Below are 21,147 nucleotides of genomic sequence, written 5' to 3' on the forward strand. Positions count from 1 at the left end.
GATTTTTTACAGAAGGTAGAACTTGCAGATCTTAGCAGTGTAGAGAATTCCCTAAGAAATTTTGTATTTTGTGTTAAATTTGCCTCTTCATTTTGAAATAATTATTTGTTGCAAAAATCTTTCTCTGCTGGCAAAGCTAAAATGTCTCCAATTTTTTATGTAAGTTCTTGGAGTAAATATCAAACAGTAATGTGAAGTCATATTTTTCATTGAAAGTAATACCAACATTTTTAAATAAATTGTTAAATAACTAATCAATTTTCACATTAAAGCAAGACAATGTCATTTCACATATTTACATTTAAGGGTTGAGCTAACCTGAAAAAGCATAAGCTTTTTGAACTGGAAAAGCTTATATCTTGTCAAAGACCTGGAATTTTTTACCAGTTTTGACTGTTTACATCAAGCATGTTGATCTTCAAAAAAAAGATAAATATGCTTTGCAAGCACAAACATCTGCTTTTGTGAATGTGTGTTTAAAAAAAACACTGTCACAGTAGAGAAGGGTCCTAGTAAAGGAGAGGGGAACATGACAGGGGAAAGAAGACAGGAAAACTGTAGACCTGCTTTTTGCAGGGGCAGATTGTGCAAAATAATGATTAAAAAGTAATATTTTATTTTTTTTCTGGAGCTCAAACACTGAGAATTTTATATGGGAGCACTGTGGGGTTTTCCTCCTCAGTCTATAGGTCTGATCATCATCTGAACTGCTTTCAAGGAGTAGGAACCTCCCCGGTACTCAGCCCAAAAGATTCCATCCTGGTACTTGCTCCTGTAGTGGCCCCCTCGGTACCAGACCCCGTTGAGGTTGGAGTGGGCACAGGCGTTGTACCACCAGCCACCCTTGTGGAAGTGGGCACAGTTTCCTGTGGAACACAAGGACATGGGTGAGCTTCAGCTTTAAGCAGTACAAATGGATGTTTGCTAAATGTTTTCATATTGTGGCTTATTCACAGAGGCAGCTTGGAAGTCCTTCATAGCCTGTTGTGATCGCAGCTTGCTGTTTTGCTAAATTATAAATTCTGGTATAACAGCAGCCATTGCTGGAGGGGGGGGTTATTGACATGGTCTTTAATGTGGCAGCTGAAAAGGAAGGAGAGAGCTCTTCTCAGCCTGCCAGCACTGCTTGTCCATGAGCTAACACCCAAGGAACTCGGGTTATGTGCTCTTTAGGAATATTCCAGCGCAAGCACCGTGAGTTGATGCAGCCCCGAGCAGCACGCGGGCCAGGGTTCCACAAAGAGTTGCTTGTAACTTGTGTTTTTACTGTTACAGGCTTGTCTAAGAGTTTGCAGGATTTGTCCAGCTTTATGGTTATTGACAGCTGAGGAAAGGCAGTTGAAGTATTGCACTCTCCAAGCTTCCTGTTACTGCAAGGGAAAAACTGGCAGAAATGAGAGAAAGGGAGCTTTAAGGAGCGCAAAAACCAAATGATGGGCCCTTTTCTAAAGTATTGGTACACAGCTAAACCTCTGCACGCTTGCACTTCCTTTCATGCTCTTCAGAGGCTTTCGTTCCTGGTGATACTGTGGCAGCAGCACTACTCAGAGATCACCTGGACAGATACTCTGATTGCAGTCACATGCAGGTGATGAGCTAAACAGAAAATTGCTGCGGAGTGTTGTCAGTGAGGGTGATAGATTTTGAATTTCTGACAGGTGTAGGGACTCAAAGGGGGCCCTGCCAATGTGGTTTCTATCATCATTGATTCGAAGCATCTCCCAGTAGGGTTATCTTACCAAAATTTACACACTTTTTTTTGTCCTATGCTGTATTTTTTGAGGCGGTGTCACTGGCAGAACGCACTTAACTCACTTTTCACAGCCACACCGCTTTGCTTACCTGAATACATGTCCCTGTCCCTGTCCAGTGTTGTGAATTGCTTTCCATTGTGCCATATCATGGAGTCTCCAGCGTTGCCCTGGTACGTGCCTAGGCGCAGGCGGTAGAATTCGCTCTCGGGCTCCAGGCGGAAGCTGCTGTACTCTGCGTACACCTTCTTGTTGCTCCAGTCCTCCAGCTCAATCAAGAGTCTGTAATTGTCCTGATTGGTGAGCATGTAGATGTTTTCCAGTCCCAGCCAGTACTCTCCATCAATGTTCCCAAATCCTTTCTGTGCAGAAGAAGATGGGAAGGTGTTAGCTTCGTTTTCTATGTTTGTTAAAACGCTCATCAGCAGGAGTGTGATAAACCAGGGCAACTTGGGTACTGAAAGCCTCTAAACTTCTGAATGACTCCAACCCATGCATTTAAGTGCTTTATTTTGCTGCTCTGGAACTGCTAAGCTGCATGAGATGCTGCCAGCACCAGTAGTGGTGGCAAAACATCTCTGTTCTTGCTATCCTCCTCTTTTTTAGGTAAAGGGAGGGAGAACAGGGAAACTGAAACAATATTTCTAGACAAAGCTAAGGAGATTTGTAATAATAGGTAAATATTGGAATATTTTAGGTCAACTTCCAGGTTGAAAAAGGTATTTATGATTATTGCACAGTCTCAGTGTTCAAGGCAAATAACTTCTTGTTGCTTCTGTATTGTGACTGGTGGTTTTTTTTACTGTGAATTTAATCACACTATTCCTCTGTGTTCTTTACAGGATTTATTAGAAATTAAATATAAAGACATATTTTCTTTCAAATCACTACCAGCACAGTAGCTGTGAAGTGATGTTTCCTATCTGCTGTCTGCTTTCCCCAAGTAAACCAGTGTTGTTAATGTTTGGTGTTGCATTAGGTTCAGAATGTTTATGATTGCTTTATAAGGCACTCCATAAATGCCTTAAAATACTTTAGAACATTTAACAACTCCAAAACCAACCATGCACTGCTCTGAGAAGTAAAGGCTTTGCATAAATATTTGTTTGTTTGACTGATTATTGCATAATTGTTTAAGTTATTATTGATTTAGGGATTAATATTTGAATCACAAATTTCCAATAATGCAAGAAGCTAAAATCCTCATGTTAATTTGTGTCCTATATGTAATTATTATTATTAATATTATTACTATCATTATTATTAGCCTAAACAAATGATTTTCAAATTTCCTATTCAGCATGTAATTCCTCCAAAGCAGCATCCTCTTGTCATCCTAGAGATTCTGCCTACAGGTGCTCAGTATCACAGCAACACACAGCAACGTGTTTCCTTTCACCAGCCTGACATCTTTAGGTTTCTAACCTAAATTAATGGGTGGAAATGACTTCCTTTAATTCATTATTAGAACTATTTTAAGTTGAGCCCCCAATCCAGCAAATCTCTTAGTGTGTTTAATTGAATCATTTTGCTGGCTGAGTTTGCTTATTCATAAGGGAGACAAATGAAGCTTTACAAATACTCACTGTAGTTCTCAGTGTGTTAATAAAAATCATATGTTCAGTTAGAACTTTGTAATAAATGACTTCCCAGCCACTATCTAGAATAACATGTCTCCCAGTTGTGTTGTGCATTACAAACCCAGGCTGTCTCAGCCAGGTTGGTTCATACAAAGTTAACTGTGCATGGAGGGAAATGGGACTTTCTCACTTAAATGTGTTTGCCTCTAAGGGATGATCACTCTTTTCAATTATCTTTCTTTTCCCACTGATGTTCTGCATTCTAGAATTTACCTTGTAACTGTCCCAGTTCCTGAAAAAGTTGACAGATCCATCTGTCCTCTTCTGGATAACTGCCCATCCTCCAGGGTCCAGGCTGTTCTCACACCAGAGTTGCATTGGCTCGTTGCTGTTTTTGGGTTTGATCATGTAAATCCCACTGTTGGCATGCCCAGCTTCCCTGGCTTGTTGGCAGTCTTTGAATGGACCTTTTGGAAAAGAAATACTGTAAGCCTTCAAGCTTGGCTGTGCAGTGCCCATTGTCCAGGAATATTTTGTAATGGAAAGTCAGGAACTCAATTAAAGTATAAACCTACTATGGAGAACAGTGCAAAAAGTTACTGTCTGAGATTAATTGTATATATAAATAAACATCTCAATATCCTCTCTCCTTGTATTTTGGAAAAAAAATTTCATTTTGGTAATCAAATAATGGACTTTGGTTTACCAGCACGTGATTTTTTTGTATGATGTGGCAAAGATTTATACTCCAGCACTTGATACCAAGAAACAATATGAATTTTTTTTCATTAATTATTTTCTTCTCTTGTGCAAAAGGCAGACATCAATTTCCTTCATTTTCTGGCACACCAGTTTGAAACTGGTGAGAGTAAAAACCAAAACAAACCCAGGATACCCAACCAATCCTACCTATTTCTGAATATATAAGTAGTTTGAGAGCTACTATAAGAAATATCTACTGCCAGAGTCTACAGACATGGAATTTAGAGAGAATTCTTATGCTGCATTATTTCCTGCTGTTATGTACTCAGGCAGTTTGAGGATTAGGCTGTTACCTGTGGATAGGACTCTGGTTAAGTTTGCTGTGTCTTCCTGGTGTGATGTGTGTAGGTGGATACTGATGAAGGAAATAAGCAAGCAATGGAGAAGGATTTTTGAGCAGCTAAAAGGACTCACATATTTGTTCTCAGGGCTGTGGTTGCACGAAATTCCTGTTGCTGCTGTGAATGCTGCTTGAAAGCTCTGTTTTAGCCCATGTGAATGGTGGTTTTACAAATAATACTTAGAGAAGACCATCTGGTAGTTCTCTGAGAAGGATGCAGCTTACATGTCTCTGAAAACCTTGCCTAGTTTGCCTTTCAATTTGTGGTCATATTTTTATTTTCTGCTTTTTAGAAAAAAATTTATTTTTGTGTCAGTACTTCAGTTGGTTTAGAGAAACTGGTAATTTACTAATGAAAAGCAAAGTGTGTTCTGATGACTAGTTAGTGGTGGATGCCCTAAATGTATTTGAAAACTCAGCACATCTGAAAATAAATTAGCTACAGCTTTCCTCTCCTTCTAGAGGGTTTATTTTCTCAGATCTTCTTGGAAATTCAGAGAGAACCCATCAGTCACAGAAACAGCTCATGTGCAAAGCAGCATAGAATAAATTTGTTGAGGTTATTCTTTAATCAAAAGTAGAGGCTGAGGGAAAGGGACTTCCCTACAGATTGAGTGACAAAAGCAAGCTGAAAATTGCACTTCTCTTAGATTTTCAGGTAGTAATTGTCAGTTGGGCAAGTATGTAATTAGCAAGAAATCTGTAAAGCATAATTAGAGTGCATGAAGCTTCTGTGTCTAATGAGGAGTACTCAGATCTTGTGGCTGTGACCGGAATGTCACAAACACTGAGCCATTGCTGTAAGTATTGCTGCCCTGCCAGGATGGGGATGGCTTTGTCATTCTTCCAGTGCAAGCAGTGGCACCTCAGGAAATAAAGCTTTGGTATACAAGTGCTTTTATCCCTTCTTGTTCACTATTTCAGTTCCCAGAGTTTGTCCAAGGGATAGATAATTTCATGGACTGAGCTGCATCTCATTCCCATTCCTTGATCTCTCTGAAATAAATTTGGGTGCTCTGTATCTGAACAGGGATGTTGTTCCAGAAGTATTTTTGTAAAACAATTACTGCTTTAGGAAAAGTATAAACAAATAAACCTTATATTTTGTAATGTTAATTAGATCTGCTGTTATCTGGGTGTTATCCTACATGATTATTGTTGGAGGAGGACTTGAGCATTTGTTTTTTTCCATGAGACCCAAGCAGATGTTTGGGGTCATTTTAAGCAGTTTTTAAGGCAGACAGAATTGTACCAGTCTGTTTATGTAGTTCTTGGATCACTTCTGGAGTTCAGCTAGCTTTAAGTTCTCAGGATGCAACTCATCTGCTTTGATGCTCAGCTTTGTCTGCATGTATTAACATAAATTAATGTTGTGGTAGAGGTAAGAGACTTCTGCTCTGAATGTAAGGAATTCTAACATATACCATAATTTTTGATGTATAGCTTTGAATCTTTTTACTGAAGTAAATTCTTTGCTAGGTATAATTATTTCATGTTCACGTTATAAGAACTGATCTTGTTCAGGAAATACTGAGGTTTGTGAAAGTGAGAGATTCTCCACAGTGCTGGTGTGGGTGGAGGCCTGATTGATGAAAAAAGCATGATTTTCAGTTTAAAATCTTACAGGTTTTATAGTTTATGTAAGGACTAAGTATCTCATGCACATCTAGTCTTTTGTAAGTCTTTGTACATAAGTCACTGAGACAGTGATAAGACAGTGATAAGACAGAAATACTCTGAGAAGATGATCTGTTAAATATTTCACTTCCAAAATTGTGGCTTAGCTGTATGATTTAGTGCAGATCATATTCCCTGCTAAATTAAATGAAGTAGAGAAGGAAAGAGATTAAATATTTTAAGTTGAAAGCTTGATAACTTGATGGCTGAATCCCATTTTGAGATGCCAAATGTTATCTTGAGCAGATGATACAGAACTTATGCTTGTATAAGTTTCATAGAGAGGATTTTGGGGGCATTAGTAGAGGAAAAGTCCAAAATAAAATTAGACATATATTAAAAAAAAGAAGCTATATTGTTAACCAAGAGGTATTAGAATTTCTTATATGGGGCAGTGTCTAATTTTCAAGTACTCAACTAACTTGAAACTACTTTTTGCAAAAGTAGTGGCAGTAATTTTGGGGGTCACTGGTTATTATTCTAAATATTAAGGTAATTGTGGCAACTACAGTTCACAGGTGTGTCCAGATCCAGGCTCATAATCCTGTCTCTGAAAACATTAGCCATCCTCCAGGAAGGTTAGAGCAATTTTTGTACAAAATAATCACTGTACTCAGAACTTCATTCCTTTGTTCCCCATGTATTTTGCATTTTACTCTCCACTCACAATAATCAGATGCAGACTGACTTTCTGACCTATCTGCTGCATGCAAGTGTTTGTGAAGAGGTGGGGGTATTTGTTCTGACATCAGTCTTTAACTGGCCTGTTTCTAAGTGGGACTGTCTGGTTTTCATTGGTCTTTTTTGACATCTTTATTAAAAAATCTGTATCTTTTAACCATAAAGATGTTTCTTCTATGACATAGTTTTGACTCTGTGCTCCATGAAATCTGTTTACCTTAATTTTAAAAATCAGGGATAGTAACTGGGCATTGTGTTGGAATGTCCAAATTTTGGTTGTGAAAACTGATGCTGTACCAGCTGTAGCAATTCTCAACCCTCTCTTTCCCAGGCACTGCAAGAAACACTTAAACTTCCAACTCAAGAATCTAGTGTTAAAGGAAGGTGAATAATGTTACAATAAGGGTCCTAAAATTTGTGTTCTCTTCCAAGAATGGATTCAAACTGTCACCTTCTAGGGGTGGAGGGGTCAGTGAACACCAGGGTAGATAATTCAGAGGATAACACTTAGTGCTGTTGCCTCTTTTTGTACGTGCAGCAGGCATGGATTGAGAAAAAGATGTGTTGAGAGCAGAAGCTGGAAGGGAGGCTTTGCTGGGAAGCAGGAAGTCGTGGCTTTTTTAAGAATTATACTTGTGCTGTCTGACCAGACATCAACGCAGTGCTTTGATATGAGCTGTTTCCTTTCTGTCATGATGTGCCACTGAAATTCACATGACATCTGGCATTTTGCTTGGGCTCCTGCCTGAATTTTCTGCAGACCTTGAATAAAAATAGTTGTTCTTTACATCAGCAGCTGGTCGGGCGTAATGCTGCAGAGCAGTCACAAATGAATGTTTGGCTTCATCTTAGGAACCAAATTCAACTTTCAGCTGTGACTAAAGGCAATTTGAAAGAAACAAAAACAAAACAGCCACCTAAACCCAAAACCCCCCACCAGACCCTTTTGCTGTGCTAGCAGAAGCCAAGAGCAAGCACTCAAAGGGAAGTCTGAGAAAAAATTGTTTTTCTGAATCCTTGAATTTTTTTTAAATAGCAATTCTGTCAAAATTTCAATAAAGTGAGAAACATTATAGAGTTCAGGGCAGCTCAGAGGTGGCTAATTCTCTTGTCACTAATTTTGATTCCTAGTGATGCATGAATTTATCTAATGACCTAAAGAGTGTGAAGATGGGATACAGTCTCCTGAATGTATTTTCATAATATTTATGGTTTTAGTTTAACTTGCCATCCCCTAGTAACCACAGGTTACTGGGACTGTATTTACTGATTTTAAATTTTCAAAGCTGAGTGCCTCTAATTTGATCCAGACTCAATTCAATTATTCTTTCAAACTTACCATTCTTGAATATTTCAGCTAAACACTTAGAGACTCATTGCATGACTGTGTTGGTGGATTTAGATGTTCATTCTAAAGCAGGTCAGAATAGAAGGATGAAAATTCTTCTAATAGAATTTTCTCCAAATGTAAGTATAAAGGACAAAAACTTGAAATTATTTAATTTGTTAATGATTAGTTAGTTCCTCTTATTCACTCTTGCCAGCTACTGTAACATGTAGATAGCAGGCATCATCAAAGAAATGGGTAAATATTAGAAAGTTTGTGCTAATACTGAATTTTCATAAGTCAAATCCAGCTGCAGACAGAAGCCCCAACACGTTGTGACTTGAAGGTGAGTATTGTTCAGATTGAGTTTCTGAGTATTGGCCATTTCAACAAATTCATTTTAGGGAGATTTAGGCCATTTGGCAAACTAAAGCTTTCCCTGGGAGGTAGAAGGGCAAGAGAAAATCAGGAGCAAGAACGAGCTGTACCAGTACTTCAAATTCTTCCTTCTGTTTCTGTGATTGGGTGTGGGAGCCCTGGTCACTGAGAATTTGAGACTTCTGTGCTGACAGGCACTGACCCCCAACAGAACACTGCATTTGACCCGAGGCCATGGAGAAGGCTTCCAAAAGGGAATGGTAGAACTGTGATTGTGGGTGTGGAGTTTAATAGAAGTATTATCACATGGTGGAAAACCTAGAGTTTAAGGTTTTAGAATATAGTAATAAATATAAAGCAAGATGGAGGTTTTAGGACAGAGGCTGGTCCTTCCTCTTCACCTTCTTCTCCATGAATTTGGGTGGTTTTGTGTGATTGGATAAAAAAGTCCACATTGTGGGCCACAGGTGGTTGGTTATTGGGTTAAAAGTGAAAATAATTTAGGTGCCGTTTCTTAATTGGACAGTTGATCCTTAAAAAGCCTTATAGAGAGAGAAACACGGCTCCATTTTTCGTTGTTAGAGTGAAGTGCTGTAGAACTCACACTTAATAACAGAATATAGATAAGAAATCATAGTAAAAGCAGGGCAGCCCCGACAATGGGGGAGATGATGAGGAGGACTCCATCTTATCAGAAGGCTAATTAATTACTTTATTACACTATATTATACTGAATCTGCCAAGCACTCAACTGCACTCAACTGCCCAGAATCTTGTGACTGTCAGCCAACAGTCCCCACACACACACCTGGATTCAATTGCTCAATGAATCAAAACACCATCACCAGAATCCAGTTACCAATTCCCTTCAGGTAAACAATCTTCCACAATGCATTCCACTTGTGAACAACGAGAAGACCAGCAATTGAGACAAGAATTGTTTTTTCTCTCTGAGGTTCAGAGAATGTAATCCCTGAAAATATCCTTGGGAAGTTGTGCCTTGCTTTTCTCTGTGAAGAGAAATACAGCTAGAAGAACTAGTAAACATCTGAGTCCAAACAAGAAATACCGTCTCGCCCTTTTAGTCCCTACCCTGGCAAAAAAGAAGCAAAGATTCAGCAGTCAGGACAGTTTCCCTCAGAAGTGGAGAGATCTCAGGTTAGATAAATAGTGGCAGGTAACTCACCCTCGTTAATGAGAGCCAGAGGTGGCACTCTGAAAGGGCTCTTTGTGGGAGAAGTGGCGGGGTCGGGCGGTGGCCGTACGTCTCTGTCCCGGGGGTAGCCCGTGTCTCGCTGGATCTCGTTGCCTCCCAGCAGGACAGGAGTGTAGGGCTGGCTGTTGGGGATGTGCTGGGGCACCACCTGCACCAGGGGCGGGGACCCGTGGGGGTCCTGGCGCGAGAAGATCCTCAGGCACTGCTCCTCCAGCAGCGAGATAGTCACAGACTGGTTGTTCACCAGGTCGGTTAGCGCCGCGTATTTTACTTCCAGCTCTTTGTATTTTGTTGCCATCTTCAGCATTTCTGTGGTAACATTAAGGACTTTGTTTTCCAGCTGGGAAAGCTCGAGCGAGTTGTCGCGCTTGCGAATTATCTCGTGCAGGAGTTGCATGTACAGTTGGGTCACGCGAGAGTTCATGTTCCGACTTTCTTTCCTCAGTAGTTTGACTTCGTTCACGATGTTTCCGTCCACATCCACCACCAGCTGCAAAATGTCGATCTCCCGCTTCTGCTTGGACAGCACATCCTTCAGGTTCTCGATGTCCATCCTGGTCACTTCATCTTTCCTGTTCCCAGTGCCTGGGCCGTTCGTGTTCACGCAGATTGGCCCTGTGATTTTTTGTTCTGGGACCAGGAAGGTGTAACCGCATTTCTTCCCTTCCTCTGCGCCGTCTGCTGAGCGAGGCTGCCTCTGCTGGGGTGTCTTACTCGGCGTGGACTGTTCCGTACAGCGCCCGATGGACAGCAGCAGGAACAGCAGGACACCCAAAGCCCACTTCAGTATCTTCATTGTAGAGCAGGTGTGACCACTGTCAGGAGCCTGTTGAACAGATAAAAGATAAAGTCATTAAACCTGAGGCGTAACTAAAGCTCCTGGACTTTAAACTGTCTAAACTGATGGGTTTGCCATGCTGGCATTTATGTAGCCAAGCCTTTGGCATCTCTTCCTTGGAGTTAGATTCCATTAGATTGGCTGGCTGTTTTGAGCAGGAAACACTAGAATTTAGGTAGAGGATTTAGTAAAGGAGTTGTGGCAATGGGTAGGTTTTCAGAAACATTGCTGTGCTTAGATCCTGTGTTACACTCCGTTATCAGATCGCTCTGATCTGTGCTCACTGCAATTACCTGTGCAAGGTTATGGAGCATGGAGTGCTTGCAAAATACCTTCCTGGAAGGGAAGGAGGGAGATGAAAGTATTTATATAAATGTTGGAATTTGGATTACATAAGCTTTTCTGCTCCTCCTTTAGCTTTATATGTAGATATACATGTTTAATTTGTTAAATTAACTATATACATACTGATTCATATATACACCCATTTTTCAAGTTTATATATACAGTTTTAGTAGACTTGAAAAATGCATATTTAAGACTATTTTTGGACATGAGTGTTAGGCAGGAGATTAGATATTGTTGCAAATATTAAAAATTACTTATTCAAAAGGCTTTGAATTTGTAAGGAAAGCTTAGAACACTGTTTGCTCTGCATATGTGTCCCTATTTAGTTGCCTTGAGATGAACATTTAGAATTGTTGTCGCACTATTTTTGTATCTCTGAGAACATCTTTGTCCAAATAATGCTGAAGTATGGGGTGTGTTGTCATTATAAATACCATACTGAAGCATTTCATTCCTCTTTTAAAGAAAACTAGGAATTTCTTTTAGCTCTAAAGAGTTAAAGTGCAATGATAAAGATCTAGGAATGTTTTTTGAGACCTGTTTTTTAGCTTTAAATATTTGAGATGATAAGCAAAGGTAGCACTTAAATAAAGAAAAAAACCTTCCTTTTTTATGGTTTGCTTGCTTTGTGAAGCAGATCACTCTTATTATCTCAGCTGTTGATCTGGCTTTCCTTTCCAGCCTCCTTTTGCCAGCCTTTGGATAGCCTTTCTACAGTGGCCTTTGGATAATTACAAAGAGTAATACAGTAAGAGCAGGCAAAGTTAATTATCCTTCTGTTTCTGCTGGGTCCAAGTTGAAGTGCATTTGGCAATCCTGACACAGGGATCTCAAAGGAGAAGCAGAGCTCTGCTATTTCCTTTACATTCACATTACAAATGATAAGGTGACTTTTGGGTCGGGTCCCTTTTCCCAGTTCTGTTACTGGCTTTAATATTATTGTAACGAATGGTCTCTGTTCAGCCACAGGAAACCTGTCAAGTCTTTGTTTTTTGGCTTCACTAAGAGCAGTGGTTACAAGCTTTAAACCATGATGTACATGCAATCAGGATTCTGCTTAAATGTTTGATAACTTTTTGTTTGTCTGATGGTTGTATTGCAAGCCCAGCTCCTGGAAGGGGAAGAAAACATATTTAACACGTACTAAAAATCCTTTCTTGTCCTGCATAAATGGAGGGAGCACCATAAGTTTGAGGAGTTTATTTTAAAATACTTTACTTAGTTTGCAGTAATAGGTATTTTTGTGTCTACTATCAAAAACAAAAGTTAATAATTTTGTTAATATTTCTCTGCTGAAACTGTAACTTCTGTTTAAAGAAAAAAAGTTAGGAAAAAGTATCACTTTTCTCCAGAGCTGGTTGTGTGTTTTTCTTTGGTAATTTCAGACATTTAAAATATTAATCACTTGTACAGTGCTCAGATTTGGTAGTTCATTAGGTTAAATGTTTACATGCATCATGGGAAGCGCATGGGAAACTGGTCTGTGTGTGGCTTCTAATTTGACAAAGATGAGCTGAATTAATTGTCTGAACTTTAAAACCTTTTTGCATCTCCTAACTCATTTTTTTATACTTCTTCATTTACTATTTGCAGATTGAGGGAAAGAGACTTCGTGGCATATGGTTGAGGGTGAAGCCATAGTACAAGTCCAGTATTTTGCTGTTTTCACAGGGTGTAATAGGTACTTCATAGTCCAAGAAAATGAATAACATTTTACTTCTTGGGAACTTTTAAAGACCCTACAGAGTTACTGAAATAATGAATGGCTGGGGATTTTTCCCCACAGCAGCACATTTTCCCCTGGAAATACATAGAACTTAAATTAATCTTTCAAAACAAATCACTTTGCAACACAGTCCACATTCTAGTCATGTATTCTGCTGCAGTCTGCTTTCTGCATTTCTTTTAATATTAAATGTGTTCATTTTGAACTTTTACCCTTATGTATTAAAGTTTCAAGCTCTGTGTCTATACATGTGCTGTCAAACCATTAAATGAATTAAAGGGTCTGATACAGCATAGCCAAATCCTGCAGCTGCATAAGATTATGCCCTAGAATTTGAAATTCAGAAATATCTTGTAGTAAACTGAGACATTCAGATAAACAGGGATGAATTCCTTCTGAGAATTTACCTGGTAGGGAAGGTATATGTTTCCATGGAAATGGTGATGTTGAAAAAATTAAGTGTTTTAAAATATTGCTTGTCAAGTTTGAGCAGCTTAATGCCTAACTTGTTATACAATAATAGGTTCAGAGCAAGATATTTACCTGGAGTTTTAATCAGCTTAGAAGGAAATGAAAATACTGTTTCAGAAATTTCCTGATGTTCTGGGCAAGCAGCTTAAAAAAATAGGAGCTGTTTATCCAAAGTATCCCAGAATGATAGCTTAATATGTAAGACCTAAATGACAAAATTAGGGTTGGGAAATAGTTTTAGAGTTTTTAGATCAGACACATTTTGTGCTGGATTCCCAGGTTTAGGTGTTTAGGTTGTGGCAGAACTGTTAGGAGGCAGCTGAGGCTCAGGGATCAGCTCAGGCAGAGCCAGTCTCCAACCCTCCCTGCAGGTTTGGAGTCACCTCTGCTGAGTGGGGCTGCTGCTGCAGACCTTGGAAATGCAGCAAGTATCTTGTGATTACAGATACCATTGCTTTGAAATAGGTTATCTAACTCAATATTAAGTGTCATGGTTTTTAGATGAGAACAAACTGGCATTTCAGCTGGTTCTGTTGTGTTTCTGTGCCATCCAGTTTTGGGCCTCAGATTTCTGTAGAAGTTTCATTATGTATGTTCTGGCCTGCTGATGTTTTATAGCTTCTGCAGAAGAAAATGTGCAGTTACTCACAGTAACACACAAGCTTCTTCATCAGCTTGTCAGAAACACTCAGAGCTGTAGACAGGGCTTCAATACTATTTTATATTTAATGCCATTTCTTCTGATTTCTTTCTTTTTCCAGAATGATCCCTGTGCAAAATACCCCCAACTTGCTTTTAAAATTAGTTTTTGATTTATTACTTTAAAAAGTGTTTAAAGGTCCAAAATTCCAATTTAAAAGAGCAAAACAAGCCAGTAACTTCTATTTTTAACTGCTGTAACACAGACTGTGTTACCCTCCCTAGAAATATTGTAATCACAAGTACAGAGTTGCATGGATCAGGATGTTGGGAAGCTGGTATATATTTGGCATTTTTTAGCTTTCTGCACAGCAAACTATTTGTTCTTTGTTGTACTGCTGTGAGTCATGTTCAGCAGGATGTAAAATTTGGAAACCCACAACACAAATTGGAATCTGTTCTTCCAGAGCTGACAAAGGCTCGTTCTCCCTGGGCAGTGTAGGGTGATATGGGTGAATATAACAAAGCTGTTGCAGATAAATGAGAATATAGGATTCCTTTTGTGTGGAAAATGCAGTATCAGTACTTATCTTTATTCCAAATATTTATTAAGAGAATATGGTCAAGTGATAAATGCCAGCAGTGCCCTATTACATGTAACAGGAAGAGAAACAGACTGGGTTCTTTAAGAATGCAAATTGCAATGCTGAGACTAAAGATGCTGTGCCCATGATACCAGCTAATCAGGGAGCTCAGTTACTGATGTTACACAGGCTTCATTTTCTGTTGAGCTTTGCCTTAGCAGCTGAAATCAATAAACCCAGCTGTGTTCCCCTATGTCTGCACAGGCAGTGAGGATTTTTGTAGATTTTTTTAGCTTAAAACTGGTCCAGGACATTAGAAGTAATACTGAGGTGGGGAAAACCCTCTTCCTATAGGAGAAATGTTCCCATGGATTTCAGTATATCTCTGTATTTAAGTAAGTTCCTTCACCCTATATAAACAAGTGCTTTTCTCTCTGCTGAAATAACAGGATTACTTTCAATTGTATTGACTGGGATCCAGGAATAATATGTTCTTGGGTTTTGTTCATCAGATATGTGATGTATTGAGTCACAGAATTCTGCTTCAGAGATTGCCATCAATCTGATTCCTTTTAGGAAAGGCAATCTAAAAATCTTCAGGGGGTTTTGAGGTTGTCATTGAAAACGTGCTGCTTTTAAAAATGATAACTTCTTAGAAATTCTCTGCAGAAGAGATTTGTTAATCTTGTCACAGATATTCTGAAAGCACAGCAAAATTTCATGGCATTTCCAGATTTTTTGGTGAAGTTTTTTTAGCATGGGGGATCCTTTGCGTTTGTTGGCAGCCACTGTGTGTGCTTGCATTGTTTGAACAGACAGGTACAATGCAGTGGTGCATTTTGTTGGAAATGTGTAATTTTGGGGCTCCAAAGTTCTGCTTAGAACAGATACTGAAGATATTAAGCATCCAGTTATGCTTGCTGTAGGAAATTGTGCTTCATTCATTGGTGTATAAATTTTAAGGACCAAACCAATAGGGCACGTTACAAAAAACAAAGCCCAATAAAACAATAACTAAAACTCGACAGAGCCGTGTAGTTACTGCTAAAGTTTAAATGTTCAGAATTTCTATTATTTTTAGTAAGTTCATTTAAAACTTCAAATAGTATATTATTTTCACTGTGCTTCAGATCATTCTTTTGGCAGCAGCATAATATTAATATTGCATTATTTGTTTTAAAACAAACATTTCAAAATTTGAACTCTAAAGTTGGAAGGAGAGAGAGTTAAAACCTTGTATACAGCCAGTTTATTACTTTAAAATTATTGACTCAGCTGTTTTCATTTGTGGAAGCTTTAGGAATTGTTCTAAGCAGTGTAAATCAAGCCCTTGGCTGATGATGAATGAATGGAGCCTGGTGTCCAAAGCACATTATGTGCTTCAAAGGGGGGGTTGTGTTGTTGTTTAGATTATTTTCTCATCCTTATGTAAATCAGCACAAAAGAATAATAAGGAAAAGGGCTCAAGAACTTGGAAAAGATCCATCTTTCTTGTTTATCAAGGCTGCTTCAGACTATTTTCCTCTGGTAGCTACTAAATCTCAATTAAGTTTGTCTTCTGTAACACTTTGTCTGTCCTTTTAGCGTCAACCCCTTCATTCTCTCTTACTGTGTTAGGCAGCTCTGAGTTTGTAAATGCAAATACATCACTGAAGTTCATTTGCATTGTTCTGGATTATTTACTGTATTTTCATTTCCAAGTCAGCACGAAGAAAGTTTTCTACGCTTTTCCTATGTATAAGCAAGTGTTTTTTGGTTTTCATCTGTACTTTTGTCTTCTGTTTGTAAACAACTTTCTTGTTTTAATCATCGATTAGCAGTAGCATTCTTCTCCCTTTCTTCCGCTAGTGAACTGTAACAAACCCCTCAATTTTCCACTTAATGTAGTGTTGCTTTGTACACTGCATTTCATGTTTATGAAATGGATCTTTATTTAGAAACAAACTGCAGTTCAGTTGAGGTACAAATAAGGAAGGTATTGGTGCCTGTTGCAGCAATGTCTTTGGATTTTCAGCTGCACAATTGATTGTGCTACAGACTCGATTATGTTCTGAATCAGTGTTTGACTCTGGTTTCTTGGTTGGCTCTAGGCTCAGGCAACTTCAGCTCCTCAGAAGTACCATAAATAAAAACATACTTGAAACGATATACAATGATTGCTACTTACAGATGTGCATTGATTTGCTTGGGACTTTTCACAGTGGTTTTATTGAGGTATCCATTTTCTAGTTCTAGTAATGCTAGGTCTATGCTCTGGTGTTGGGTGAAATCCAGCTGCCCTGAAATCGATAGGATTTGCTTTTGCCTTCTGGTAGGATCAGAATTTCACATGAGTATGTTCACAGTACCCAAATTACATGCTTAGCAAAGAATCTGGTAGTGCTAATTTTCTGTAACTGTAGATAACAATACAGCTAAACAACCGAGACTTGTTCATCCCTACAACTGGAACAAGTTAGTCTGTGCTCTTATGCAGTGCCTTTTTTAATTCTTTCCAAAGTCTACCAAATGCCACAAAAATGAGTCTTAATGTTAGTTGTCAAATGTTTCTCAGGCTGAGAGGGATTTGTTTCTTCACATTTGTATGTTGAGGGAGATGCATGTAGCATTCAGAAATAGCTCAAAATTAAATTTGTAAGTAAGAATAACTTTAAAAACTTACCAAGAAATAAAGTCTTCCAGCTGGTTTGCTTCTGTGGCAGATGGAAAATCCAGAGGCCAAATTGCTTTTGCTTCCTATATTACCCGATGGTGTGGAGTGTTAATCTGCAGCTGGAGCTGAAAACTGCTTTTGTCTTTCTCTGTTAGATCCAAGCTGTATTGAGGAATTGGGTTTCTCCATACGATAACCAAGCTAACTAATCAGTTTTTAAAAAAGTAAAAAAAAAGTAATGCTCCAATATGCGTTATTCCAGGAGAGAGAGAGAGATGTTTTTTGAAACTGCAGTGTTTAATTCTCACATGCAGAAGTGCTCTAACCAGCTACAGCTGACCCAGATTCCATATACATCACTTTTGGACAGTGTTTTTTTAAACAAACACACACTCGGCTCAGCCGTTCAGCCCACCTATGATGTCACCGCGAGCACTCGGAGAGCAGAAGAAACTCCTCCTTCGGATTTCCTATCCATACCCTCCAGAAAAGGAGGGGGTAGGGAGGCTGAGAAGTTAGGAACAAGGAAAGATTGTTTGCCAGTAGAAGGGAGGTACCATATGGCAACGGACTGTGCAAGAGTTCAGCAGGCAATTACAAATCAAACATTTTTACTATGCTGCCTAAAGATGCCTTTCAAGTTATTACAGTACTGGGCTTCATTTAGAAGAAAGATTCTTTCAGGCTGATAAAACTCGATTTGTGTTGCTGGGAATAAAAGGGGCAGCCTGGCTGGATACAACAGGAAAAATGAAGCATTTGTAGTCTAGAAGAATGTTCAACAGAATGTCGCATTCAATTCTTGACGTTCACTTAATCAGAAACAGTTCCAGTTGTTAAAGGCATGAATTCTCCAATACATGTGGAAAACGTTAAAACTCGGTGTGTGATGGTTTTGGGTAGGTATCAGAATATTTGATAACATCTGACTGGTGTTAGAAGTAGCAAAAGCCACAGAGATTATGCTCTACAAGAAATACAGGATCTGGGATTGGTCCTGTCCATGCTCAGCCAGCACGTGAGTGCATTCAGTTTACTGCCATTGATCTTTCTGGTTTCTTCACAATGGCAGTGCCAATTACATTTGAAAGAGAATTACCCTTGTATTCTTTCAAAATTATTTAGGTTTCATAGAAATGCATCCGATAGGTTTAGAGAACTGCTCTTTACAGAAGACTTAGAAGGCTAAAAGAAAAGATCAGTACAAGTTATTCAGAGGTAATTCTACAGATACAGTGGTTTATAAAATCCTGTATAATAGTGCAGGTGCCTGTTACAGGGAATTTCCCTAAATATAGTTAATAAGTATGATTTACTTCCTTCTGTGGAAGATTGAGTGGGTTTGGGATTTTTAAGGCTTGTTATGACATGGGTTAGTAAATTCAGATTGAGGACAGCTTATGCACTTTAGGTAGCATAGCAATTAAATGCCACTACCTGATGTTTCTGATTATCCATTCTGTTTTTTAGCAAACTGTTTCTAGCAGAACAGAAAATTGAGAGATTTAGTAGTATATCAGGTCATGTATAATACCTTTTTATTCACTTTTTTATGTGTCACCTTTCAACCACAAGTATTTTAATTTGTTTCTGTGTGTGCACACACACGTGTGTGTGTGTGTGAGTGTGTGTTGGTTTTGGAGGGATGCCCAGAGTTTCCCAGCTCACATTTGAGGACTGTACTGGTTAGGTGCTATACAAACACAACTGCTGTTCTTGTGAGGTTGTATTAATAGTCTTCCACCTGTAAAGCCAAAGTCCTTGTTATGATTTGGGTTGTACAAGGCTGAGAGGTGAAGTAAAATATAATTTAAAAATTTCCCTGTTACTGAAACAAGTTTCTTAAATAATATTATTTAAGTTTGTGTCATTTTTTAGATTGGGATATCTGTGAAAGATGTAGGGGATGCAGGCCAGTTCCTTTGAACAGCAGAGTTGGTCAGGATATGCTTTGCTTAGTTGAGACAAACAGGGGAAGTTCAAAAAATGGAGTTGTGGTTGGAAATAAAATAAACATTTTATCTACAGCATTAGTGTGTGAGGAGGAGGATTTTCCCCTCTACATGATCAGGGGATTGAAGGAGCAGTGCAGGGGAAGAAGGCAGGCAGGGAATGTGAAGTGACTTATCTAGAAGGCTCTTTGAAGCTGTGATTATTACAAACTGCAGGATTCATTCATTTCAGTCTGGTTGCCCATTTTATGTAAATTATTCTTTCCCATGTTGCTGAGCTTGAGTTTTTATTCAGCTTGGAGTGTTTTGAGTATAATTTATCCTTCTATTGTTTTTTAATTGGTGCTTTGGAGGAATGAAGTAGAATACTTCCTAAACAATTAATTTTGATGGTGTATTTTGGTATTGTGTGTTTAGTATGCTTCATTTTGTCAAGGGAGTAGGAAATTGGTGCTCTGGAGAAGATGAGGTTTATGAGGAGCTGTGCATGTCCTTGTAATTACTTTTAGATTTCTAAAATTATTTTCCAGGTAGATTCAAAATCCTATTCTGAGACAATGCTTTTGTCAGCCTGCTTTAATGTTAGTGCGAGCAAAAATTCTTCACAATATTCTTGGTGACAGGTTTTTTTCCTGCTCAGTGAAAGACATTAAACCAAGAAACTCTTCATTCTAATCTCATTTCAGGTATTTATCTGTCAGACTTGACATATATTGACTCTGCCTACCCCTCAACAGCAAGCATTCTGGAAAGTGAGCAAAGAACAAATTTAATGAACAACATTCTTCGAATTATCTCAGATTTGCAGCAGTCGTGTGAATATGGTAAGCTAGTGTGTAAATATCACGGTGTTAAAGAGAAGAACTTAAAAAGCTTTCATTTTTGTCTGCTGTGATTCAATTTAAGTAAGGCTGGACCCCTGTGAATGCCATTAGCAGCCTCCCTCATCCTCTTAGCCCAGAAGTCTGGGTTTATTCTAGTATTGTAGGTTAAGACAGAGCACCAGGGTGAGGAGACAGAATAAAATTGCCTTTCCCTTACATTGAGCAAACTGTGGTATATATTTTCTGATTATAAATGTGTAGTAGTACATCATACTCAAGAGTAGTTCTACTGGTATTTATAAACTTGTATCCCTGTGTTCATAATTTTATGACTGAATTTTAAAAATAGGATTTCTTTTGGAACAGTACTTTTACTGGAGATAATAAAATATATTCAGCTTGTCTTTTGGACATTTATAGTTCTGTCCATGTATCAGATAATGTATTTATTTCTTCAAAGGAGGTTTCCCTCACAGTCCTCTTCCCATTCTAGTAAAGTCCTAATGCTGTGTTTGTGGTGGTGGAATGTGAGTTAGCACAGGATTGTGGCTTTTTTGAAAGCTCAGTGTAAAGAGAATGTGGGCTGTGAAGGAGTCCTCAGACTCCATGTTCCAGTTCTGGGCCTTTGCTTTGGCCAAGGATGTTGTCTCACTTTTCCCTTACATGCTCTGATGAGCAGCTCTGGGGTTTGTGTGTGGGGGGGAGGGTCAGCTCAGTGTATGAGAATTGCTGTGAAGTTCTAAAATTTCAGTATCATTAGGGCCTGTAGTTTGTACCTCCATCTCACATAAAAAGGCAAGAGATCTGAATCTGTTCAAATAGTTCCTGGAAAAAAAACTTTGCTTACCAATGTGTGGCACAGTGTCAATGAATGCTGTCTGTTTTCCAGATATTCCTATGTTGCCTCATGTCCAAAAATACCTAAACTCAGTTCAGTACATAGAAGAACTACAAAAGTTTGTAGAAGATGACAATTACAAGTAAGTACAAAATGCTATAAACTGACCATAACTTATTACAATTTTACTTCTATAACTCAAAGCCTGACACTAGTGAGATTGCACTTGCATTGGGGAGTTGTATTATATTATGTGGGTGCCCCTGCCCATGGCAAGGGGCTGGAACTGGATGGGATTTAGGGTTCCTTCTGAACCCCCACCATTCTGTGATTCTGTGCTGATGCACCTCAGACACAGCAGCTGCAAGCAGCTGTGGTTCCTGCAGGATGTTGTGCTCAAGGCACTTTGCCACATGCTGAACGGAAGATCTGCTCCCTTTTCTGTGCCAGACTGCACCAAGCCCTTGCTTCAGGCAGGTGGGTTTGGTCTGCTGAGAAAGAGCTTTCTACACATGGCTCACCTGTAACACTGTTCTGTCATTAAGAGGAATCCTGTGGTTGG

The 21,147-nt window shown here is 38.9% G+C and overlaps 2 protein-coding genes across 3 annotated transcripts in view; one reads left to right on the forward strand and one right to left on the reverse strand.

Moving 5' to 3' along the window:
• The window catches only part of RALGPS2 (Ral GEF with PH domain and SH3 binding motif 2), a 111,010-nt gene that overhangs the window by 58,154 nt on the left and 31,709 nt on the right, over nt 1-21,147 (forward strand). For both annotated transcript variants that reach the window (XM_084211888.1, XM_084211887.1), the window contains exons 9-10: nt 19,610-19,747; nt 20,637-20,727. In XM_084211888.1, coding sequence (XP_084068014.1) covers nt 19,610-19,747; nt 20,637-20,727 — 229 coding nt within the window. The remainder of the gene's footprint in view (nt 1-19,609; nt 19,748-20,636; nt 20,728-21,147) is intronic.
• Nucleotides 679-10,508, reverse strand: ANGPTL1 (angiopoietin like 1; the record flags this gene model as incomplete). The annotated part of the gene is made up of 4 exons (XM_084211401.1): nt 679-866; nt 1,843-2,113; nt 3,605-3,798; nt 9,683-10,508. The coding sequence occupies 4 exons, from the start codon at nt 10,506-10,508 to the stop codon at nt 679-681; spliced, it is 1,479 nt and encodes a 492-aa protein (XP_084067527.1).

Source organism: Fringilla coelebs (genome assembly GCF_963513975.1).
Source record: "Fringilla coelebs genome assembly, chromosome: 9".
In the NCBI taxonomy this organism is placed as follows: Eukaryota; Metazoa; Chordata; class Aves; order Passeriformes; family Fringillidae; genus Fringilla; species Fringilla coelebs.